The sequence below is a fragment of the Felis catus genome, chromosome A1 (genome assembly GCF_018350175.1).
Source record: "Felis catus isolate Fca126 chromosome A1, F.catus_Fca126_mat1.0, whole genome shotgun sequence".
NCBI classification, from domain to species: domain Eukaryota; kingdom Metazoa; phylum Chordata; class Mammalia; order Carnivora; family Felidae; genus Felis; species Felis catus.
The window spans coordinates 221,532,627-221,559,570 of NC_058368.1; the positions used below are offsets into that span (position 1 = coordinate 221,532,627).

Consider the following 26,944-nt stretch of genomic DNA (forward strand, 5'->3'; position numbering starts at 1 on the left):
GATGGTGAACAAGTATATTATATAAAAGTGCAACTGCACAGGGGATATTCGAGTGGGCAGAATGTGATTATGTAAATGAAAAATTCACTTGTAACCAAGAGTGCCAAATACATAGTGAAACTCAATTGAATTATTCAACAAAGTACAGAGAATGTTCCTGGATTTATGATCATAGCCTAAAGGGTTGATCTCTGGACAAATGGGAAGGCGGCTACATATGATCCATGTTCCTCTTACCTAACCTTTTTCTATTTCACTTAATGTAGCCTAAAGGGTGATTTTTAAAGGTATATCTCTCTTTTGTATAACTTCATTTGAATAGTGTTCTTATTTTGTCAGATCAGTAACTGTCATCTTAGAAACTAATTTGACAATTCAAGGCACATTTAGATGTAGCCTGGATGTTACCTCCACAGGGGTATGACTTGAAAAGGGATCACAGGAAAAGGACCCTGAGCAACTACCACCACCCACTATGATGCTGTGAATTTTAGGGAATGTATCTTTGCTCATCTAGATGACCAAAACTTTGTCCACAGTTCCTACAGCTCTCAAAACCCTTGGAATTTCTTTGTGATGGGAGCCATAAAGGGGACTCTTGTTATGCTAATGAGGTGATTTTTGGAATACACCCGAGGATGGGGGCTGGTTGCCAGGAGAACCAACCACTGGAGTAGAAGATTGAAATTCTCAGTCCTCCCTCACCCCACCGCACTCCCCAACCTCCAGGGAGGGGATTAGGGCTGGACACTGAATAGATTGCCAATGGCCAGTGGCTTAATCAATAATGCCTATGTAATGAAACGTTCATAAAAACCCAAAAGAAGAGGGCACTGAGAGCTTTCATGTTGGTTAACACGTGCAGATGTGGAAAGGAAGGTTTGCGTAGAGAGGGCACGGAAACTCTGAGCACCTTTCCACATACCTTGCCCTCTTCACCTCTTTCATCTGGCTCTTCCTGAATTATATCCTTTTGTAATAAACTGGTCATCTAGTAAGCAAGATGTTTCTTTGAGTTTGATGAGCTGCTCTTGCAAGTTAAACAGACCCAAGAAGGAGGTCGTTGGAAATTTTGATCTACAGCCAGTAGGTCAGAAGTACATGTGGTAACCTGGGCTAGTGACTGGTGTCCAAAGTGGGAGTGGAGGGTGGAGAATCTTGTAGGACTGAACCCTTAAGCTGTGGGATCTCATGCTGTCTGTGGGTAGATAGTGCCTGGATTGAGTTGAATTGTGGGACAGTCCGCTAATGTCCAAGAATTCCTTGGTTATGTGTGGATGAATCCTGTCCCTCACCGCCACCCCCACGTGCTTTGAAACTAGTCTCAGAGCCATATCACCCAGCCATTTAAGAAAATAACAGGAATAGGATTTGAACATTTTGAGTTTCTCAAATCATATGCTATAGTTCAGTAGACATAGTTCAACTCTTCTGTGACTGTGATGAATCCGTGGTTGTATACCTTTGATAATCTGAGAAATCTCTTTTAACATCTTTTCTTTTTTAAGTTTATTTATTTATTTTGAGAGAGACAGAAAGAGCGGGCATGTGGGAGTTTAGAGAGAGAGAGGGAAAGAGAGAATCCCAAGCAGGCTCCAAGCTGCCAACCGTGGAGCCTGATGGAAGGCTCGGACCTACAAACCATGGGATCATGACCTGAGCTAAAACCAAGAGTCAGACACTTAACTGACTGAGCCACCCACATGCCCATCTTTTAACATCTTGAATAAAGACAATATACTTGTTTGTGATGTCAGCACAGGCTCAAACATTAGGGTTCTGCGTGTCCATTCTTTTTTCTCTTGCTTACTGTTAAGAACTGTGTGAGATTTTAACCTGCTTTCAGGCTAAAAAGTCAGCCTGCCACAGTGTCATGGATGCAGGGACTAGGCATGAGACTCATGAGTCAGGGACAGTTGATTGTGTTACTCACAGTGACAGCAGTAGCCATTGTATCAGGTTTTTTTGTGCCATTTCCTGAACCTTGAATCTCATGAGGTGATGTGGAAAAGACCAAGTGACACCTGCACAGGCCGTGAGTTGAATTAGAAAACTGAATGCTTTATGATGGGCCATTAAGCATGTTTGACTTTTGTTCTGGAGGGAGATATTATCTCTCTCTCCCAAGACTATAAATAGATACAACCATTGCGACAGGAAAATACCGCATGTTTACCTTCCATCCTTTATTTTTGTTAATGTTTATTTATTTTTGAGAGAGAGAGAGAGAGAGAGAGAGAGAGAGAGAGAGCATGAGCAGGGGAGGGGCAGAGACAGAGAGACAGAATCCCAAGCAGGCTCCGCACTGTCAGTACAGAGCCAGATGCGGGGCTCAAACTCATGAACTGTGACATCATGACCTGAGCTGAAATCAAGAGTTGGAGGCTTGATCGACTGAGCCCCCCGGTCACCCTTATCTTCCATTCTTTAAAAGATGATTCAGAAAGGCAACCAGTGCCTCATTTGCACGATGTGCAGAAACACAAGAGAGGCACGAAGAATTGTCTTCCTTAAAAATATCATAAACAGTAATATGAAGTATGATAATCACCACCTTCCACAGCACGGAGTATTTTTACACACACGTTAATGATGCTTCTTTTTATCAAGGATTTGTCTCAAAATATCCTGTTAATTGCTTGGTAAAATTTATAAACCTTGTTCAAACTTTACATTTCACAGTCTAAAAATAATTCTCTCAAGTCAGCGATGTGTTTATACTTTTTAAATTAATATAGTACTAACATATAAAACTTTAATTTTCTTTAGGGAATCACTGAAAAAAACATTATCAGTGCTCCAAAGCCCTTTGAAATTCATTATGAGCCTAATATTGCATAAAGAGAAGCCTTTTCCAACCTGTTCACCATTTGTCACCTGTGTTATCACTCAGGATGACATTTCTTGGACAATAAAATCTCTCCATCTCTAAGTGTTGGAGTTGCCCACATGATGAGTCTCTAGTTACTTTGTTCTCTCCGTCAGACCCTGGGTGTACAAAACTGAGTTAACCATGTGCTTCAGGTCCTGATTCACCAGCATCCTTACTTGATGCGGTACCTACCATTCTTCATATGATTTCCTGTCACCCCTCTTCCATGCCTCCACATGTGTAGAAAAAGTTATTCAAGAGTATGCGATGTGTGTCCTTACCAGTCCCCTTTCCATACTTTGCCTTAGATATTGTCATAGAAATATTGGTGTCATTTTGATTGTTCTTGATTCTTACATTATTTTTCTTAATTTTTTCCCCATTTCATGTTTTCCACTCAGCATTACGGTTGTGAGATTGAGCTATGATGCTGCATGTGAATCTAGTTCATTACTTCTGATTGCTTTATAGTATCTTATACCTGTAACACATTTTATATCTCTGCTGCTGTGGTGATGAACAGCGATGTGCCTACCTCCATTTATGAACAACATAGTGATAAAAATCTTCCTGTTTATATCCTTATGGACCTATGGGAAAAACAAGTCATAGTTTATATACATTCACTAATTAAGACCAGTGTCCTTTACATCACCAACTGCTCCCTTTGTTCCATATCTTCTTCTTGCTAATGATTATGAATTTCTGGTGAATTATTATTATATATTAAGGTTTTTTAGGATAATTTTCCTTCATTTTACTGAGGTAACTTTTTCATTTTATTTATTTTGAGAGACAGAGAGAGAGAGAGAGACAGAGAGAGAGTACACAAGTGAGGAAGGGGCAAAGAGAGAGGGAGGGAGTGAATCCCAAGCAGGCTCTGCATTCAGCACAGAGCCTGACACGGGGGTTGGTCTCACAACTGTGAGACCCCAACCTGAGCCGAAATCAAGAGTCTGATGCTTAACCGACTGAACACCTAGGCACCCTTTACTGAGGTTATTAATCTTTCCATTTTGATATCACATAGAATTGAGGCTCTTTACTTTGAAAATAGCCCAGTGCCTATCAATATACTCAAATTTTTAAGCCTCTTTTTTTTTTCAACATTTATTTATTTTTTTGGGAGAGAGAGAGACAGAGCATGAACGGGGGAGGGGCAGAGAGAGAGGGAGACACAGAATCGGAAACAGGCTCCAGGCTCTGAGCCATCAGCCCAGAGCCCGACGCGGGGCTCGAACTCACGGACCGCGAGATCGTGACCTGGCTGAAGTCGGACGCTTAACCGACTGCGCCACCCAGGCGCCCCTAAGCCTCTTAAGTAGATCTGTTTCAAAACGAGTAGAAATGTGGTGTTGCAGCATGTCCTAGAGGCTAGTTTTAACACACTTAATGCACTTAAACTTGGCTCATCGCAGGCTGGGACTCAGTCCGACGGGCAGCGGAGAGAAAAGGAAAACGCCAGGACCACACACGACCACGTGCAGGGCAAATAAACAAGAGAAACTCTCATGATTTCCTCTCCTACCGTCTGAGTTTTGCCAAAAGTCTTGCCTATGAGACTTTAGCTCTCTCATTTCAGTATTTTTTTCTGTTAGAGCATAGAGAGGTTCAAAAGCGATGCCTCTTGCACCATCCAGAGTTGGCGCCACTGTGCAGTGTGCCTGGAGCAGTAGGACAGCAAGAGATCTATAGAGGCACAAAGTTATCTACCAGGTACAGAGTATTTTTCAGTGCAAAGTGTAGAGGAATTCTTTTCTGGAACACAAAGAACTCAGATTTTTGGTTAACTCAGGCCAGTCGTGGTGTGGAGCCCCTAGGATAAGCAGGCTGAACCCCACTGTATCTTAATTTCCTCATTTGTTAACTATGGATACTTAAAAAAAGAAAAAGTATGGGTTTTGTAAGCATTAAATGACTAATCGCATAATGTTTTTCGAAGAGTGTCCAGAATATTGTCAAATGCAATAAACCTTAACTCTTAGTATATTACAACATTATTACCTGTGTTAGTTATTAAAAGATATTAGGACAGTTGGCATTCCAAAATGTAGCTAATTACCTACCTGATTCTATATTTTAAATTGGATTCCAAGAGAGTCGAAGATTTGCATAAGAAGGAAATGAGAATACTAGCTAGATGAAATATCAGAAAACAGACACCACACCCGGAATTCTTAATGGGAACAAAACAAATTCAACCACGAAATGTGAAATTTCTGCTGTTATAATAATCCATAAACATTAAAACACACATTCCAACCTAGAAATAGTCATCTGACCAACATTATATAGGACCTGAAAAGCCTGGCGTTCAGCTCTGCCAGCTCCGAACCTGGAGCCTGCTTCTGATTCTGTGTCTCCCTCTCTCTCTGCCCCTCTCCCACTCGTTCTCTCGCTCTCTCTCTCTCTCTCCCTCTCTCTCTCAAAAATAAGTAAGCATTAAAAACTTTATATATTTTTTTCATCTATGATTAGCTTAAAGGTCAAAATTCTAGAAATAAGGATTTTAGAGGATAAGGAGCTATTGGTTCTCATATACTTTGGGCGGGAGTATAAATCAAAGTATTTACTTTGGAGGACAATTTGGCAATAAAGCTAATGCTTGAAATACACACATTTGTGGACCTATCAGGACAGATGTTGCTTGCAAGGACCTTCAGGGTATACTCTCCTTCTAGGACAGCGCTGATAAAAATAAACCTAACTTTAACTTCATTTTTTCCCTCTGTCCATCTCTCTCTCCTTCCTCGTTTAAATGGACTCCAAATTAAACAATATCCCTTTCCCAATAAATACTTTACAAAGACTGGGTAACCTACAAAAATGAACATTCTCCAAACTTATACCCAGAACCGTTTATGATACTCCTTTCTTATGATCTAACTCAAACATCCACAAAGAAACTGGCAGTCGTTATTAAGCAGCCAAACTTTTAAAAAGTATTTTTTAATACATTTACAAAGATAACAAATACCTACTTTGTATGCTATACCTGGTATAAGGTGGTGCTCTATCTGTTTACTTGCAGGTTTCTAGTATTGATTGATTAGCTTCTCGATCTATAAAGCTGTAGGTTTACCATTAAATTTTCTAATAATATTCCATTGTGAGTTCACCTAGAGTGAGACTGTTTCTTTGTTTCATTTCAATGCATGCTACCCCTACAAATGCATTATTGATTTTTCTTCCAAACCATAATGATGCAAAGTGCAGTAGCTTGACAAATTTACGTTTATTACCAAATACCTGGCTTCACAAGCGGGTGGGACTTCCTTTACTTACATGGTACCATTGTTTCGTATACTTTTATGTTGCATTTTGATAAACATTCAGTTTGAAATGTTATATGAAATTAATGGAAGCGATAACCTTCCAATTAAATAAGAAATGGAAATGCCTTTCTTTTTACTGCTTTCTCTACATAACCTTCAATTCAGAATCAGTGATTTTGAAAGCCTAGAATTGCCCAGATTTTTGAGCTGGAAAGCCATCTAGCTTCTGGATTTTATTAATTGTTTAATAAGCAATAAACTCTGAACTGCATAAGAAGCGATAAGGACTCTGCTGGCAGCAGAGAGGGAATCCGATGCAATTTATGAAATTAAAGAAAAGCGCAGCACCTGTCCAAGTCAATATTCATCTACGTGTTCACACCAGCAAATCGAGGGCAGTTCGTTTATCATTTGAGAGAATCTGTGCTGAGAGCAGCTGCCTAACTGCTAAGATCCCCCCGCCCTCATCATTCGGTTAGCAGAAAGAATGGAAACTACCTGCATCACACCCTAGAGTTCAGTGGTAACGTATTTTTCACCTATTTTAAGAGCATGACAAGTCCTAAGAGAGAAAGAGACAGGGTGAAAGAAGAAAAAGAATAATAAAGAGAGAGAGAAAAAAGAAGATAGATAGAAATGTTGTTAGATCTGCTGCCTTGAGACCGGATGCATCAAGATCCAAGCTCAGAAGCTGTCACGGAATTATGGCTACTGTTTGTCTTTCTCTGTCACCCATCTGCTGTCTCTAAGTGCAGAAAGTGAGAGCAGGCATCTGCTGAAATACCGTATTCATTAATCATGAGAGCGGGGAACATGCAGAAGTCACACTAGGGACATTACTTCAGAGCCTCTAATGATGTAGGTCAGTGCGGATTAGTGTCTATTCCTCATGCTGGGATGTGGTGTGTTTTCTACTGTATGTTGAAGGGTATCTATCCTTTCAAAGCAATCAAGGGACATTATCTGAAAGCTCATATCTCAATTAGAAAGAATACACATTGGTTAGCGATGGACAAAGCTTTCTGGGCATCACAATGTCTTACTTAATACGTCTCTTGGTTCCATTTTTTTCCCCCACATATTTCATGTATTTGAAAGAGAATTAAGCACACGATGGTTTTATGGGTGCGGAAGGTCTGACATTCATACCCACTTATCAGGAATACATTCCTGCTGTACTTCTTAAAAGGTTCTGTTTAAAAGACCTTCAGATTTTAGAGGTCAGCCAGCAAGCTATGGCCAAATGTTGCTCACTGCCTGATTTTGTAAACATAATCCTATTGAAACACAGCCACACCCATTTGGTTCCATATTGTTGATAACTTCTCTTAGGCCACAGTGGCAGTTGGGTACTTATGATAGAGAACTTAAGGCCCACAAAGCCAAAAATCTTTCTTATCAGATGCTTTACAGAAAATATTTGCTAATCCCTGGATTATAGCATTAGTATAAATCTGTCTGATATACAGATCTCAGTTGCCTCATCTACATTTTATATAATTCCATCATTTGTATGGAATTTTTTGGAAATAATATTTTACTACTTCCTTAGATTTATGAGATAAAAAAAAAAAAAAACTGAACAACTGTTCTCCGCCCCCCCCCCCCCCAGGCTCCACCTTTTGACCATTTCTCTTTTATTCTATTTACTTGAATTTTTTCTGTTTCCTTTGGTATTTTTTAAAGTTTATTTATTTATTTTTGAGAGAGAGCACGAGTCGGGGAGAGGGGCCAAAGAGAGAGGGAGAGAGGGAGAGAATCCCCAACAGGCCCCATACCGCCAGCACGGAGCCTGATATGTGGCTTGAACCAACAAAACTGTGAGATCAAGACCTGAGCTTAAACCAAGAGTTGGACGCTTAACTGAGTGAGCCATCCAGTTGCCCCTCCATTTGTATTTAATAATCTTTATAAAAGTGGAAAATCCTACTAGGCATATTTGAAGTCGAGATAGGTCTGACTTTTGTCCACAGGAACACTGGAAGCAATTACACCTTACATGTTCTAGGAAAATGAAATAGTCCATGTGGCATTATACATTTTCTAAAAAGGTCTTGATTAAGAAATTAAAAACGTTTGGAAGTCTGCAAATAAAAAAAATAATAAAAACAGTCATGTTCTACAATCTTGCAAGTCAATTATAAATTTCTTAGAATAATACATAAACATACAGCACATACACACAGAGTACATGATCAATGTTTTAAATATGGGAATTAAAATATTCAAGTAATTACATCAGCATCATTTGTATTATCTCCCTAGGGAAGGGACCATATGGATAGAAAATTGTCAGTTTTGTTCAGTGATAGACTGCAAGTGTTTAAAATTGTGCCTAGATAAATATAAATGGCTGCTGAATAAATATTTGTATGCTGAAGAAATAGCAAAAATCTGGGGGTCAATATAAGTCATTTAAATTTCCTTTTGATACAGTATTTACAAATTTTCATCAAAAGGACATATCTGACTGTCATAATACAAGTTAGTAATTTGAATAAATAATGCAATGATATAGTTTGGAAATGATACTCTAGTAAAATATTACAGCAGAAGAGATCAAGAATACATTTCAGGGGTGCCTGGGTGGCTCAGTTGGTCACCCTCTTACCTCGGCTTAGGTCATGATCTCGTGGTCATGGGTTTGAGCCCCACATTGGACTCTCTACTATCAGCACTGAGCCCACTTAGGATCCTCTGTCCCCCCTCTGTCTGCACCTCCCCTGCTCCCTCGCTCTCTTTCTCTCAAAAAATAAATAAAAGATTTAAAAAATTAAAAACCCATAAATTTCACATGGCACAGCTGATACCTTGATAAATAACATGCATCCCTTAACTGTTTGAATAACTGAGTAACAAATAAAATATATTTCAATGAGTAAAATGATAGAGTCGTGACCAAAAGAAGAAAAAACATTCATGTTCCCTGTGGTACAAGAAAGTCAGGAGAGCCATGACATACAGGGATATTTTAGTCAATCAACAGTGTAATATAGTAATTTGTAATTTAAATACATATTTTTTAAAGGTAGTGTGGGTTCTCTAAATTAAAAGTTATCATAATAATGTGGCATACACTAGATAAAGCAGCCATAGCAAAGCTTGTAAGACTTTATAGAGAGTTCCAGAATTTTTTTTGGAGATTTACAATTGAAACTTCGCAATGAGAAACATCAAGAGTTAAATAGATAATTCTAAGGAAAAATAGTATCTTTTTAGCCTTGTGTGATCTCAGTATCATCTGTCTGGTGTTAGACTTTGAGAATGTTTGCTGTTTACTGTTTCTCTTCTGTAATAGCTCTCCTTCCTTTCCTCCCCAGTCCCCATATTTTTCTCCTTGAAAATTACAATCCAATCCCTATTTATGGTTCTGAATGTATGCCTTATTATGTCTAAGCTGCAAGAAAAACGTGTTATTTAAGGTTTAAAAATCAGAAAATCATTTAAGAAAATGGTTAGTCATGTTACTCATAGCTATTTACCCAAGAAAAGTGAGAGCATGTATCCATACAGACTTGGATGCAGAAGTTCTTAGCAGCTTTATTTGTAATAGTCAAAAACTGGCAACAACTGAAATGTCCATCAACAATTAAATGGATAAACAAGTTGTGGCATATCCATACAGTGTAGTAGTGTAAAATAAATTCTACTCAGACATAACAAGGAAAAAATGAATAATAAATACAAGTATTTTTTGAGAGCAGCATTTTTTTTGGGGGGGAAAGCTGTTGATTTAGCGTTGGATCTTTATTATTTTCAAGAGTTAATGAGGAGCTCCTGGGTGGCTTAGTTGGTTGAGTATCTGACTTCAGCTCAGGTCATTATCTTAGGGTTCCTGGGTTTGAGCCTTCCATCGGGCTCTGCAGTGACAGCCTGGAGCCTGGAGCCTCCTTCAGATTCTCTCTCTCTCTCTCTCTCTCTCTCTCTCTCTCTCTCTCTCTCTCTCTCTCTCCGTCAAAAATAAATGAATAAACAAACAAACAAACATTTGAGAAAAAAAAAAAATTCTGAATCGTGAATGCCTCCTAGCATTGAACCTGTGGCTCAGGACTGGAAAGGTGATATCCTGGACCCCAGTGTATAAGTGCCTGTAGATCACAGAGGTAATTTGTTCTAGTTATCTTTGCCTTGTGCCCCTTTCTTTGTACAATATGACACAAAGTTTGGGGTTGTTAATCAGAGACAGGGAAGTGGACTACGAGTCTCTGGGATCATGGACAGGTCATTTTTTTTTTTATGACAAATCCAGATGTCTGAAAGGTTGCCACCCTGCTCCCCATTGCTATGGCCTCAGAAATGCAAATGATGGTGCTATCCTTCCAGGCCATTGCCAGAGTAAAGGAAAGAAAAGAGGAAAGGATTTCATAAATAGTCAAGGTAGTTTTGTCTTGATCCATCCTCTTGGGAGAAAGCAGGGCATCTTGATGTCGGTTACTCCTCTTCCTCTCCTTCAGTTTGGTCCAGAGGTCTCCAGCATCTACACAGAACTAGCTATCAGGCAGAAACTTCTTCCGCTGTGAGATACATACTCAAGGCCTGAGGTTTTGGCTGTCATCTGGGTAGTGAAGAGGATCTGGTGTAGTCCCTTTTCAGGAGACTCAAAGGCAATCTTTGTTCTTAGTGATTCCCACATCTGAAGGGTGGGAGAAAGTTGGAAATGTCAGTTTGGAGATTTGCAGCCAGATATTTGAGGAAACTAGAACAGTTCAGGACCCAGTCCAGTTTACAGGTATATAACAAAATCTCTAAGACAATTAACAGGATTGTAATCTAAAATACCCAAAGGTGCAAACAATTTTCTCTTTACAGTTACCCCCATTTTTTACCAAAGATAATCAGAGTAAAACTAATTTGCTTGTATTAAACTCAGCCTGACTATTTCCATAACTGTAGCAAGAATAGTGATTAACCATACAAGTTCTTTTTAAGACTGCTTTGTTGGAACTTTTCATAAGGAGTCCCAGATTGAACTCTCAAGTCTCTGAGGCCAGAAAGCCAAGCCAAGGACTGGCCATTAGATTTACCTGTAATATCCTTTCAGTCAAAGTTTTAGTAATATACTCAATCTTTTCAATTGTGTCCTGTTATAAGAAGAACAGGTTCTTATTGAACTTAGGCAGATAGCTAACTATATTGCCATGAAAAGAATACTCAAGAGTTGTTAAATTCTGAAAGGATCAAGTAGGGAGAAAAAGTAAATGGTTTCACCTTTGTTTACAAAGGTATATTTTACTAACTTGCAGTAAGTCATAGCATAAGTATAGTATCTCCTTAAATCTGCAAGAACAAAGTATCAAGGAACTAGCAGTGTTTCAGAGTCATAAGTACTCATGATGATTGTCTTAGTTAATTCAACCCCATGTAATTAATATTTGTTCTGCTTGAATCCAGTGTTTCCACTAGTTTTGGAAAATCTTACCCAGTTCAGTTTTATAATCTTAACGTTATCAGAAGTTTGTACTTGTCAAAAGTCCATGAGCTTTCTTGAAGTGAGACATTCTTGCAGGAATATTTTTGTAGAAGCATCAGAGTAAAACAGTATCTCGATGAGTAACAAAAGATTTACAAATGACCATGATTAAAGATCTGATGAGAGTTCACTATAATGCAGTTGATAAGGAAATTTGGTTATTTCTGTGAAATACAACATTTTAAGATCATACCTAGAATGACATTATATCAGGATATATCATAATTTTAAGAATTTCATATAATTTTTGGAGTGCTGATATTAATATATACCTATTTAAATATAAGGTAAACAAGGTTTGGCATACTTCTCATTTGCCAATGATTTACATGTAACTTAATGTATCAAATACACCTAATTCACTTAATCTCTTTTTTATAATTTTTTTTTTAATTTTGTTTTGAATTTTTAATTCAAATATAATAAACCAATAGACTTATAATAGTTTCACGTGTACAATATAATGTTTCAACAATTCTATACATTTCTCTGTGCTCATGAAAATAAGTATACTCAATTTCTTTTATCTATTTCACCCATCCCCCTCCTCACCGCCTCTCTGGTAACCACCAGTTTGTTCTCTGTATTTGAGAGTCTATTTTTTGGTCTGTCTCTTTTTTTTTCTTTGTTCGTTGTTTTGTTTCTTAAATTCCATATACGAATGAAATCCTATGTTATTTTTCTTTCTCTGACTTATCTCACTTAGCATTATGCACTCTAGGTCCATCCATTTTGTTGTACATGGCAAGATTTCATATTTTTTATGGCTGAACAATATTCCATTATACATCACATCTTCTTTATCCATTCATCTGTCATTGGACACTTGGGTTGCTTTCATATCTTGGCTATTGTAAATAACATTGCAATAAAGAAAGGAGTACTCATATCCAAATTCATTTTTGTTTTTGTTCTCTTTTTTGGGGGGTAAATACCCATTCCATTAGTGGAATTACTGGGTCATATGTAATTCCATTTTTAATTTTTTGAGGAACCTTCATACTATTTTCCACAGTGGCTGCGCTAATTTGCATTCCTACCAACAGTGCACAAAGGTTCCTTTTTCTCCACATCCTCACCAGCACTTATATTTTGTCTTTTCAATTTTAGCCCTTCTGACGGGTGTAAACTGATATCTCATTGTGGTTTTAATTTGCATTTGCCTGAAAATTAGTGATGTTGAGCATCTTTTCATGTGTCTTAGCTATCTGTATGTCTTCCTTGGAAAAATGTCTATTCAGGTCCTCCAACCATTTTAATAGGATTATTTGTTTCCTTGGTGTTGAGCTGTATAAGTGTTTCATATATTTTGGATATTAGCCCCTTATCAGATGTATCATTTGCAAACATCTTCTGCCATTCAGTAGGTTGCCTTTTTTTGTTTTGTTGATGGTTTCCTTTGCTGTGCAAAAGCTTTTTATTTTGGTGTATTTTCAATATTTACTTTTGTTCCTCTTGCCTGTGGAGACATCAAGAAAAATGTTTCTATGTCCTATGTCAGAGAAAATACTGCCTATGTTTTCCTCTAGGAATATTATTGTTTCAAGGTCTCACATTTATGTTCATGTTGAGTTTATTTTTGTATATGGTGTAAGAAACGGGTCCCATTTCATTCTCTTGCATGTAGCTGTCCAGTTTTTCCAACACCTTTGTATCAGAGACTGTGTTTTCCACATTGTATGTTCCTGCCTTTTTTCTCTCGGTTAGTTGACCCTGTAATCCTGGGTTTATTTCTGGGCTCTCTGTTCTGTTCTACTGATCTATGTGTCTATTTTTGCACCAGTATCATATTGTTTTGATCAATATGCTTTGTAATTGTCTTGAAATTGGGATTGTGGTATCTCTAACTTTGCTCTTCTTTTTCAAGACTGCTTTGGCCATTTGGGCTCTGTTGTAGCTACATACAAATTTTAAGATTGGTTTGTTCTGGTTCCGTGAAATTTTTGTCAGTATCTTGATAAGGATTGCATTAATCTGTAGATTGCTTTTGGGTAGTGTGGAATTTTTAACAATATTGGTTCTTCTAATCTATGAGCATGGAGTATAATTCCATTTGTTTGTGCCATCTTCAATTTCTTTCATCAGTATTTCATAGCTTTTGGAGTACAGGTCTTTCACCAACTTGGTTAGGTTTATTTCTAAGTATTTTATTATTCTTGATAAAATTATCAATGGGATTGTTTTCTTAATTCTGTTTCATATCAAAATTTCCAGCTGTTCCAGGGACCTATTGAATGTCTCATATCTCAAAGTTAGTTTTAAGTCAAAAAGACTTTATTTAGAATGTGAAGTTTAGGAAGTTTGTCAAAAATACAAAAAAAAAAAAGTTTGAACATTTAACTAAATAAGATCATGGATTATTATGAAATAATACCTAATTATCTAATTAACCAAAGTGACAAAAAAAAAGATTTTAAGACAAATATAGGAGGTTACATAGTTGTTAGCAAAAATTAGCTTGTAATACTGAGAAATTTCAATTTTATTAAGTAATCAAAGAGGGGATTAAGACGATATAAAGCATAGGATATTATTTTGATAAAACATGAAACTCTTGTTTTCTAGGCAGATTACTTTAAAGGTGAAGAAAACCCTTCATAATCTCTTATTACAAAGAACAGAACAGTAATTCAAGAAAACTTTGTCATGTTAACAGAGAACACCAAAGTTTAATTTTGTACCAGCTTACTTTTGATATTGAAGCTCATTCACTTAATTAAAATTATTCCAATTTTAGACAGCCCAGATCACACACATGGATTCCTTCCCAAAGATTTATTTTCCACAAGCGTTCTAAGACTTTTTCCTCATTAAAGCACACATTTTACTTTGCTTACATGTGGAGATATTTCTCTTATTATTTCTACTAGCTTTAATCGCATACATTAATTAGAATTCTTAACCCTTAGAAGCCTTACTTCCTAGGAAAATTAAGAAGTAAATGTTATGCCCAGAATTCGTGATCCCCAAAGACCACTAGGGAGCCGAGTCCGATGCAAAAGCAAAGAGCCTTTATTCGAGCTAGCTCGAGCTCAATCCCCTACCTGCACCGACGCAGCGGTGAGATACCAGGGAAAGAGAGCGAGTTTCAAAAGGACAAAGGTTTTATTGGGGCCTGGGGGCAGTTGGTGAGGTAATGGCTATGGCCTCAGCCGATTGGCTGGGGAGGGGTCCTGGGGAAGGGTCCGGCAGGTGAGGGAGGGTTTACTCGAGGGGAGGAGGTGTGGTCAAGGTGAAGGACACAGAACAAGATGGAGTCAAGGGGAGGAGGTGTGGTCAAGGTGAAGGACACAGAACAAGATGGAGTCGGCTGGCGTAGGCCCGCCCTTTCATAAACAATTGTGAACTGTTTGTTATAACACCTTTCTTTAGATTGGCAAATTCAAGAATATATATATTTAGTAATTTCTAGAAGCATATTTCTTCCTCAATTTTCCAGTGTAACACTAACACCTCCAGATATCTTATAGATACACCTATGTTCAGTAATAAATATTTCAGTATTTTATCTTATTTGCAAATGATGTAAGTATTTAATAACTACCCATCATCTAATTTAACTTAGCAAAACTCTAAGGAGTTAAGTCACCAAAAAGATTTGGGAAAATTATTTGATTAGACACAAATATTGCTGAAAGTTCATTATACACTGATTATCTTATGTCTATTAACTTTTTCTTAATAATTATATTTAAATTAGTCATGAAAATTTCACAAGAGCTAACCATCTTTAAATTATCGTTTTTGCTGACAAACTGTAAGAGGTGACATGAATCCATTTGACCACTAGTTAGTGGAGGTAGAATAAAAGTATTATACTTAATGCTGATAACACTAAAGACATGCTGGTTTCACTTAAACCAACAACTTAAACTAGCTTTTCTACTGAATATGTTTCTAGATCATGGGAACCCAAAATTCATTTGGATTAAGGTCCTGTCATATTTCTGAGTCTTAATTTTATAGAAGCACTTAATTTTCTTTAAGCTAATTAAATCAAGCTCTTTTGCCAATTAATTTTGACAGCATCATTCAGAGGTAGAAAATACCACATATCTACAACATAAATACATATACAGACACATGAACATACAGACACAAAAAGAGACCACATAGCTTCCATTTTAAAATTGCTGCCATAAATTAGGTACAATAATAACAAAATTTACTAGGTATTAAAAGAAGTTGGATCTATTCAAATAACCTCTCTCCTTTCCTGCTCCTTCAGGTAAGAATTATCTACCAGAAGTTTGAGTGTCAAAGAGATGGTCTACATAAGAGTTCTGGAGAAGTCCCTTCTCCAGAAGGGAGATATGGGCATAACAATTACTTTTCAAAGGCAGAGGGAAAAAAAAATGAAATCTCTTCCTAGAAAGACTTTTGTTCCCCCATAGCAAGACGTTTTGCAATTCTACAAGTTTTTTGAAATAAACAGGATGTTTTGGTGTTGGTAAAAAAGATTAGTGGACTTTGAATTGTTTGTGGAGCTACATCTCTGATCTTGTATAGACTAGATTTGTAAACAAGGACAGCTATTTTTAATTCCTCAAAAGTTGAGTTGCCACCTACATGATATCAAGGGCTAACACACCCATCCCTCTAGGTTGGAATGTTTTCCCTCTGGGTGCATTGAGCTTAGGAGAGAGGCCTAAAAAATTTCCTGTCAGAGTCTGAATATTCCCCTCCAATTTGTTCAAATTTCTGATCATAAAGTCATTTTTTTTTTTTCAAATTTCTTGTCAGCTTTCCACTGGGACAAATAATAAATATTTCTGGCAGTACTGAAAAACCCCATTAATTTAAGTTTCCCCTTGGTTGTTTAGGAGAATAATATAGCAGTTTATCAGAAAATCTCTCAGAATTCTGTCAGCTTTGAGAGTGGCCCATGTAGGTGGGAGTCCTCATTCTGGAGTAGATAATGGGGGCATTCAAAGGGATGTTGAAGAATTTGCATAGGGTCTTTGAGGACAAGGTCTTTTCCAGTGGCCCAGTTGATTATAACTGTGACTTCAATCCTTGAGGCCACATTTTGATGATGGACCCCTAGAAGCATGCAATGTGGGAGCTGAGGTGTTTCAGATTCCTTTTATGCCTTTAATATTTCATTAGTTTTTTGCAATGCATCTTTCATTGAGGTTATTTTGGAATCTTAAAGCCCTTAGGAAACTTTTACATGACAATTAAAATAGGTAGCTCATTCTATTTGTTTAACGTGAGAACGCTTACTTTCAAGTTCACTTTAAATTTTTTTAATGTTTATTAATTTTTTGAGAGAGAGAGAGAGAGAGAGAGAGAGAGAGAGAGAGAGAGAGATGAGAGCAGTAGTGGGGGAGGGACAGAGAGAGAGGGAGACACAGAATCCAACATAGGCTCCAGGCTCTGAGCTGTCAGCACAAAGCCTGATGCGGGGTTCAAACTCAGAAACCTTGAGATCATGACCTGAGCCAAAATCAGATGCTTAACGAACTGAGCCACCCAGGTGCCCCTCAAGTTCACTTTTTAAAGAGAAGCTCTTGTCTAATTGGAATGTGCCCCATAATAGCCACTGTAATTATAGGTGGTCTTTGTTAAAACTTTGCCTTTTTTTTTTTTTTTTTTTCATTTTTAAATATCTTCAGCTTCCATGGGCCACAGTTCCTTAAAACAAAATCAGCTAGTACACTCAACTCTTTGGGTATAAAAGGTTGCATTTCTTTTAGTTAAGCCTTTGGATTTCTCAGAGCCAAACTAATACCTGAGAGGGATATGCCACAGGTTTGGGAATTGTGGGGTGTTTTACAGTACCTCAGAATTGCATGTAAATTTCCTTGAGGTTCGTGGTCAACCTAGTGTCAATCTGACCCATTTTCTGACCAAATTACCTCCTCACAGGAATCTTTTTGAAGTAGTTAGCACTAATAGCTTTTAAATGCTTGACTTATGCCCACTATTTTTTGCAGCTTTCTTGCTTCTGAGTTCCCCATTAGCAGTAGCCATTACTAGACCCAGTCCAGTTCAAACTGGTCCCTAGTCCAACCGTGGACCTAGTTTGGTTCTTAAATTGGGCTCTGTCCAATACTGGCCGGGAACTACCAAACAATTCCTATAGAACTTTGGACTGGTGAAAAGGATTGAACCAGCAGTTATCAACAAAGGGGAACCGTGGACTAATTTCAAACAAAAGAAGAAGCGTAGCTGTCACCAACAGTTACCAAAGTGGAATCTGGGCAAGGATTCCAGACTAAACCACCAACAGTTCCCAACATGGAATTTGTGGACAGAAGCAAGGGCTGGGATATTCCGCCCAAAATCCTGGGAATCATAATTTGAAATACTGTTAGTTTTCAGTGTGGAATCTGGGGACTGGGGAGAGCACTTAACTAGCAGACTCCAAAATGGGGATTTCAATACTGATTCCAAATAAATAGGAAGCTGCAGCTACCACCACCAGTTCCCAGTGTGGAATCTAGGAATCTGGGGATGAAACCAAATGGGGAACTGATCAAATGGGGAACTGATTGGAAAGTCAATTAGGTCAAGAGCTCAACACAAAGAGGGTAGAGTTCAGAACAGAGAAGAGCTTTCCCATGGTTTTTAGAAAGTGTTAGTAGGATACCTACCTGAGTTTCTAATGTCCTCAGAAGTTCACTTCATATCCTGTGCCTGCCAACATATCTGTTAAAAGACAAAATTCAGCTGAGTACATTGAAGTATCCAGTTGGCTTACTCAAACATTCATGTATAGGGCAACCTACGACTCAACCATTCATGTGTAGGGCAATCCTATCTAACAAGTTGAAATGAGTTCTATCAAATGGAAGGATTTTATAGGCAGAAATGGGACAGGACAAGGTTACTGGTAAAAGAAATGAAAGGATTATTTTAGGCAAGGTTACCTTCCATTAGGAAAAAGCAGGGGCAGGGGGCAGTTATGGGACAGATTACCTCACCCATGCTGGCCAGGAAATTTAAGCAAGTTTGATTTAAATTCCCACTTCTGAGAGAGGTTGAAACTGCAGTTTAGTCTTGGTTGGCTGTCGTGGAGGGAAGTTTTTTCTTTTCTTTTCTCTTTTTCTTTCCTTTTTCCTTTACTTTCTGTTTTCTTTTCTTTTCTTTTCTTTTCTTTTCTTTTCTTTTCTTTTCTTTTCTTTTCTTTTCTTTTCTTTTCTCTTTTCTTTTTTTCCCTCTATTCTCTTTCTTTTCTTCTCTTTCTTTTCTTCTTTTCTTTCTTTTCTTTTCTGTTCTTTTTTTTTAAACAGTGTAGCATCTGTACAAGTCAGAGAGCGAGGATAAATGAACTCCACAAATTAAGCTCATAGAGAGTATCACCTTGAGACATCTTTGTTACATTCCCAAAAAGCAACAGAAATTGGTTTGCTGTCTCCACTTCGCAGTGTCAAATTCATGAATGACAAGAGTTGGGATTAAGGTTTGCTGCATCAGAGAAGGTAAATTTCCTTTTGGTGTGGGTTTAGTAACCTAGAGCCTGCTTCAGATTTTATGTCTCCTCTCTTTGCCCCTCCCCTGCTCGAGCTCTGTTTCTCTCTCTCTCTCTCTCTCTCTCTCTCTCTCTCTCTCAAAAATAAACATTAAAAAATCAAACAAAAAAATAAAACCTTCAGAAAATTTTTCTAGAGTCAAATTCTTGAACTATCAGATTTGCTTAGAATATTTAAATAATTATGGATGATAATGAAATTTATACAATATGAAACAAAATTTTAAATGTAAAGTTAAATAAACCACATTTAAAAAGTTATGTTTTTAAGGTAAAGAGTTACATGAGGACAAGTATGAGTTTATTGTTGATATTTTTATAATTTCAAGATTACATAAATTATTTTCTCTTTTTCTTTGTAATATGGAAAACAAGACCTTCCTCTGTATTATTTGAAATTAAAAGACCATTTATATAGAAGATGGGATGGGGGGCAGTAAATTTTCTTCCTTTCTTCTTTTCTTTTCTTTTCTTTTCTTTTCTTTTCTTTTCTTTTCTTTTCTTTTCTTTTCTTTTCTTTTCTTTCTTTCTTTCTTTCTTTCTTTCTTTCTTTCTTTCTTTCTTTCTTTCTTTCTTTCAACTTTAAGATGTGTCCTTGTAAAATTACAGGCCACAGACATAATCACCACTAAAGATTTCCAAGATGCAGGTAGCCTTAGAGTGATACTCATAATAAAGAATCATTTGTAATAACTAACATATCTGTCAGCCTAATAAAATATCTTCCAACATAGACCCTTTCAGTATAATTTGCAGAAAGTAGACCTTTTATCTGGAGTTATTCTTCAAAGCACACACAGCCAAGATTATGTAAATAACTGTGGAAACCACAGCCTTTGGATATCTCTCAGCTTTGGAGACTCACATAATGGGTATTTCACATACAAGTATCCCCTCCTTTGATATATGATCATTAAAAAACAAGCTTCCTTTTGCTCAAAGGAATGTTTGACTCCAGAGACCCATTGTCAGGTCTGAAAAGTCTTCAGAAAGCCACTTTGGCTCTACAAAAGTTTAGGAATAATGGAGAAATATAAATTTTTAAACACTACGCCCGAAATCCAGTATATGGAATAGCACACACCTCTGGTGATGTCCTTTGTAACAAATACATCTTCTTTAAAGGTTCACATGTTTCCATAGGGTGCTGACACCTCAGAATAAGTCTGCTATTCTCGCTCTGATAACAACACCATTGGTGCCGGGGCAAGTGGTCCCAGTTTGATGGCTCAGGATAGTTTTTCCTTGTGATTTAGGCTTTGTTTCATGCCTGGGGGGAGTTGTTTCTCTTTCACTTAAGAACCAGAGTCCTTCAATCTCCTTACATTACTTTCCTTGTGATATAGCACTTTAAAAGCTCCCTGGCTGACAACTGTGGCCGGAGGCTGGGATCTGCTGGGAGCAGCATCATGCACTGAAAATAATATCAGTTCATCTGTTCACCAAGGGACCACAGTATATAGAGTCCTGGAATGGCTTTTAGGACTACACTGCAATAGCATGAGTTAGGAAGTGCACAGGGACACACGTTCTAATTTAGTGAGGAGTTTAAAAAACGCTTGATTTCATCATGTATATAGGCCACAGACATGAGAACGTTGTTGATTGTGTCCCCACATTTCAAATGCTGCTCGGCAGATCGTTACTTAGCGTAAAACTATGCAGTGAACAGATCCGTTTTGTTCCAAAACCCGTCTTTTTATTCACCTATTTTATTATGATTTGATTAAGTATACCAAGGCTGGAAGCAACCTCCAAATTCAGAGTTGTCAAGTCGGTCTAACGGGCTGCCCTCTCCTCTGGCTGAATCCGGCACTCATCCCCACATCAAACTGTCTGCAAAGAAGCCTGCACAGCTGGAATCCACCTTACCTGCATCTCTGTAGGACACTGCTTCAGGTCATCTGGCCTGTCTAACACTTTACTGGGTGGATTTGCTGGGCTGTGGTGTGGTTTCTTAATCCTCAGGCACCATCCAATCCTGTCAGCACACTGGCCCTGTCAATTTTTGCAATTCTCCACCAAGCCCCGTCTCTGCCGAGAATTATGTGTCTCTTTTCACATCCCGGTGGGTGAATGCAGGGAGTCCCCAGTCTCCTGACTGAAAGGGAACTAAGTTGACCTGATAGCTTCAATTCACTAACTTTACAAAAGATCTAAAGAGTCTAAGGAAACCTAAGCTGCCCTAATATTATTGAAATAGTTACTTAGCTTTGGAAAAGAGAATGTATTTGGAAGTCAAGTCTTTAGGCTCATATTCCTTGTCTTGTTAGGATTTGAAACCCTCAAGGTTTTCATCTATTTATGCATTCACTAATATATATATATATATATATATATATATATATATATATATAGGTGTATGTATATATATTGGTATATATATATTGGTATATATATATATATACGTATATATATTGGTATATATATATAATACCATATACATACCATATATACCATATAATATATATATGGTAATATAAATTATTACTATTGTTAATAAAAACTGAAGTCAGGAGAGGGGGTAGACGGCAAGGCTGGTGTAGAGGTAGATCATGCAAGTCCTCTTAAGCTCCTGTGTGTGGTATTAAAAATCCTAACTTCAAGATGTACTCTCTTCGTGACTTTCAAATGTATAACATTCTGTTGTTAACTATTGTCTCCATGCTGTACATTACGTCTTCAATTCGCACTGAGACAGCTTTAAGTTGTTAATTACAGATGTTTCTACTACACTATGATATGTGAGTTTCTACAAAGCTTTTCATTCTGTAGAATTTATATTAAAACAGCAGGATTCATGGGCAAAAAAAGAAAAAAGAATAAGATTTTGTGCAAATCCCCAAAACTTTTGAAGTCACCCCTTGCAATCATCATCCTAAGGGAAATATGAGCATCAAGGGACTGCTAATAAGTAAATATCCCTTTAAATATAAAATTGTATCTTAAGGAGAAAGGAAAAAAAAGTTTGAGGTACATAAAAGTGGGAGAACAAAACATGTGTCCGAAGAGAGCCAGAGGAAAGACCATGTGAACATGAGAAAAATGGGGATATGAGTCCACACTGTTCTCCCCCACAGTGCCAGTTAACTTCAGCCTTACTACAATATTTTGTGTTTGTGTTTGGCTATTATTTTTTTGTGAGCTAAATTTTTAATGTGTTGAGGAATTAGCTTATGAAACAACATACTTTTCATGTTATAATCAAATTCTTCTCTACTTAACTAATCATTTATAAGCCGATCTCCTCGGATTACAGACACACATTTTAGTGTAACAGAAGGGGAATGATGTAAACAGATGAGAAGTTCTAAAAGATTACTCTATCAAGGATCAACACTCAGACTTTGGATACTTCAACTCCAAAGGAGAAAGGGTAGCTGGAACCAGACTGGTTGCTGTGATGACGAATATACCCAGGTGCCCAACGTCAAAAACCCCTGATATAAAAAACAAAACAAAATAAAAAAAGAACCCACGTGCTTAAAGAAATAACCCTAGGTGTCGCTGCTGTCTAACTCTGAGTTTTGATATCATAGATCCCCTAAAACGTGGAGGAGAAACATTGCATGGAACAGAAAAATAAAAATGCAGCCTAATTACATATATTAAACTAGGTTTGGGAAGTCAGAGTTCCTGCCACTCATCTTTTCTATTCACGTTTATCGCCCCCGCTGCCCTGTGTACGTGTGGGCTAGGATTGACCTGAGTGTGGGGAGACACATGGAAGAAAGGGAAGGACTAAGAAATTAGAACACTTTGGATGTTGATGTTAGTTAGCAATGTCAACTTGAGTACAGATGAAGAAAGTATGTGCACTGTGCCTGCTCAGACTTACTGAAAACCGTTGCAAATATTGTCTGACCTCTTCAGCGTATCGTCAACATAGACATAAACAGTTCATGCTCGGTATTTGGTTTTGAATATTATGAATGAATTACTGAAGTGGCAACCATAGTTTGTGATTTAAATTCTTGCTGTCCAATAAAAAATAATGCAAACCACATATATAATTTTAACTTTCTAGTAAACACATTAAAAAAGGAAAAAGAAATAGGCGAGGTTAATTTTAATAGTTTTTTTTAACCGAACATATCCAAAATGTTATCATGTCCACAAGTAATAAACATAGAAATTGAAATATTCTACATTCTTCCTTATTTGTATTAATTCTCTGAAATTTGCTACCTAAATTAAAAATCTCAAATTGCCACATTTCAGCTAAATAGACACATATGGCTACTGGTTACCGTATTGGACAATGCGCATCTAAGCTGACTTTTTATGAACATGATTTTGCCAGAATAAAAAGCTGCAATTAAACATATACCTACTTATGTCTTTGTCAGTATCTAACAGTCTCACCCCTTCAAACAAAAGAAAAATGATCACATCTTCTTTTATTTCTTTTTGGGGAGAGTATTCTTATAGAATGCTTTCAAATTAAAATTTTTGGATGTCTCCCATCTCGCATGTTATTTCAAGCATGGTTCCCACATTAAATGTTTAAATTTGAATATCTGTGAGGAATGCATTATCATGTTGGTTATGTTGTGGATAACTGAATAAGCACGGAGCTGAATTGCAGCTGACAAGTTGCCATGTTTTAGAGACGTTTAATTAAACATATATTGATTTTGATTTTAGTTCTCTTGTTTTGGAAGCATTCTATATAATTTCTAGCCTCCAACATTTTTGGCTCTTGAAAAGCTTCCAATTTTCGTCTGTAGGCAGTGAGCGTGTAGTGCCAAGTGTATAAAACCGTGCTGGCTTGAACTGCATTTTCCCCATCCCTGCTCCCAGGGTGTATAGGGTTGTTCTTGTCCATTTCGTTCTCAGTGCAATTGTCATGTAAAGCTGGCTTTTGCTGCCTTAACTTCTGCCATCAGGATATTCTGTCTGTTGTGTTTTTGTTTTTGTTTTAGTTTGTTTGTTTGTTTTTCTTCCCCCAGGCATTAGTAACTTTGCTCTCATTTATTTTTCTTTACATTTATTTTCTGCTTCTGATTTAAGAAAGACAAGGATTGTGTATGTTTTCTCACTGACTGTACCATAAAAGATTTTGTAGACACTTGATAAACCTTAAATAAGTGAATGAAAGAAAAAAAAAAAAAGAGTTGCTTGTTGTAAGGAAGAGGTCAAAACTCCCTTTACCTAAATTCAGAAGAGAGGTTATCTGTGTGGTGGGGATCCAAGGTTGCTCCAAGTGCCCACCTTATACAAAATAATTCCCACATATCCAGGCTAGAGAAGCAATTCTTTAAAGTGAAAGCTTATACAGGCTTATAAAACCATCTGACATTATCATTCAGTAATATCATTGAATTACATTTAGTAATTTATCTTGTTCTTTCCTGGAAGGTCTGATTCTTCCTATTCTCCAACTCTAGGGATTTTCTTTCGCTTTTTAATTTTTTTGTTCCTAAGTGTATGGTTCTCGATCTTGGCATATTTTGCTTCTTGGAGATATTTGGTAATGCCTGGAGAAAATGTTAGTTGTCACAATTGGGAGTAAGTGGGGAGGAAGCTCCTGTCACTTACTGAGCAGAGGAAAGAAATGTGGCTAAAAGTCAAATGCACATAATAGCTCCCCAGTAACAACTATCCCACCCCAAATATCAGAGGGTGGCTTTGTGAAGCCCTACTTTAACCTAGTCCACATTAAAAATAATGATCTGTGTTTTAGCCTTAAAATGATTATTGAATTTTAGAAATTGCTTCCGTTAATGGTATACCCTTTGCTTCATTACAACTAAAGCTTTTGAAGACTGCAAACAACTTAGTTTATCCAAATTTGCAAGTTGAATAGCAGTGTCCATTTAGCAGTGTAATTATTTTACAGTCTATCCTCTCTGCTTTTGTTTTCTTTTTTTCTTTGTTAAGTTCATTTATTTATTTTCAAGAGAAACAGAGACAGCTTGAGTTGGGAAAGGGCAGAGAGAGAGAGAGAGAGAGAGAGAGAGAGAGAGAATCCTAAGTAAACTCCTTGCCGTCAGCACAGAGCCCAATGCAGGGCTCGAACTCACGACACTGTGAGATCATGACATGAGCCGAAACCAAGAGTAGGACGTTTAACCCACTGAGCCACCCAGGTGCACTTCTGTTTCTTTAAGTGTTGGCAGACATAATGAGAGTTTTGATGATTATCATCATGTAATTCTGTCAATTTAATGTATCTTTGTTAATCTGTTTTATAGGTCCCTTTAGATGGAATGTGATACGGCAGAAACCTTTTCATCCAAAGGATTGATGCCTGCATTATCACTTCTGCAATAAGACAGAAAAGTTAAGTGGTGGAGGCCACAGACACCTCAAACCTGGATTCCACAATTCCACGTTAAGTGCTGGAATTTTTATTACTCTGCTGCAGGAAAGCCTTTGCCAATGCTCACAAGGAACTGCTTATCCCTGCTTCTCTGGGTCCTGTTTGATGGAGGTCTCCTAACACCACTTCAGCCACAGCCACAACAGACTTTAGCCACGGAACCAACAGAAAATGTTCTCCACCTGCCAGGGAGGCGATCACATTTCCAGCGAGTTAAACGTGGCTGGGTATGGAATCAATTTTTTGTGCTGGAGGAATACATGGGCTCCGAGCCTCAGTATGTGGGAAAGGTAATGGCGTGTTTCTTTTGACAACCACTTAATTGCAAGGGGGAGAATGCATTGTGTATTGTGTATGGATGTTTTGCACAGGAGCTGAACAAACCAGTGACTAGAACACTGGAATTGAAATCCGAGAGACCTGGTTTCTCTTCCTGACCCAGTGGCCCGGGTAAGCTTTGGAATATCATTTAATCACTCTTTATCGCAATTCTCCCTGGTTATTTTACTGAAGTGAATATATATATATATTTTTTTTCTTATTTTTAAACTTTTGTTTTTAAGTTCTGTTCCTATTATTTATTTATTTATTTTTATTTTAACACCCTTTACTAAAGACATACAGTTAAAATATCAAACCTCATTAAAAGTGTTGTCACAGCACATTATTGCTCACGGACATTCTGGAATTGCTTACCAAGAAGAGACATAGAAAACAATAACCAGCCTGGATATTCTAACCTGCTATTGATATCCTTGAATGGCCAGGATGTCAAACTACTTGGAACATGGTTTTGAAGTATTTTACATGGCTTGCTCATACTTTAGAAATAATTTATTTATTATATGTTTTGCAAGCTATTTATGAAGCTATTTGTGGCCAAAGTAATACATTTTGGAACCCAAATACATACGCCTCAATATTCAACACAGCATGCCATTTTTCAATCTGATTGTAAGTTCATAGAAATTTATTTTATTTTTTCACAAAATAGATAATGGCACCTTTTTGTGTCAGCACAATTATGCTTTACTGCTGTTTTCCTTACCTAACATTTTTGACCCATGTCTACAGTAGATAGAACTTATCAATGCTACCACAAAAACTATTGTTTCCAGAAAAATAAATATTTTGTTTTATTTATATTTCGTCAATTAACTGTTTTTAAATGTTCTAAAGGATTTTACCATGGTTTTCATAAAAACACATATGCTTAAAAAGAGTTTAAAATAAATCCAAAGACAGAAATAGAAAACGATGGTAAGAGGAGTACTAGGAAGCTGATATAGAAGAGCATGTCTGTTGCACATTAAAGTCCTCAGAGATTTCTGGAAGGCTAAACTTATGAGAAATATGGTGAGTCTTATGATTCCAATGTTAGGTCCAAGGAAGCAAATCCAGTCCAGATTTAAATTATTTGCACGATATTTTTGGAATTTACCTTTTAGAAATCTGTTTAAAGAATATTGAATACGAAAGTGGAAAAGGTCTTCAAATAGAACCTTTGTTGAAAATGAACACACAG

The 26,944-nt window shown here is 37.2% G+C and overlaps 1 protein-coding gene across 3 annotated transcripts in view; it reads left to right on the forward strand.

Moving 5' to 3' along the window:
• The window catches only part of CDH12 (cadherin 12), a 1,052,064-nt gene that overhangs the window by 757,938 nt on the left and 267,182 nt on the right, over window positions 1–26,944 (forward strand). For all 3 annotated transcript variants that reach the window (XM_019812450.3, XM_019812457.3, XM_006928094.4), the window contains one exon: window positions 25,292–25,709. In XM_019812450.3, coding sequence (XP_019668009.1) covers window positions 25,479–25,709 — 231 coding nt within the window. In that variant the 5' untranslated portion in view covers window positions 25,292–25,478. The remainder of the gene's footprint in view (window positions 1–25,291; window positions 25,710–26,944) is intronic.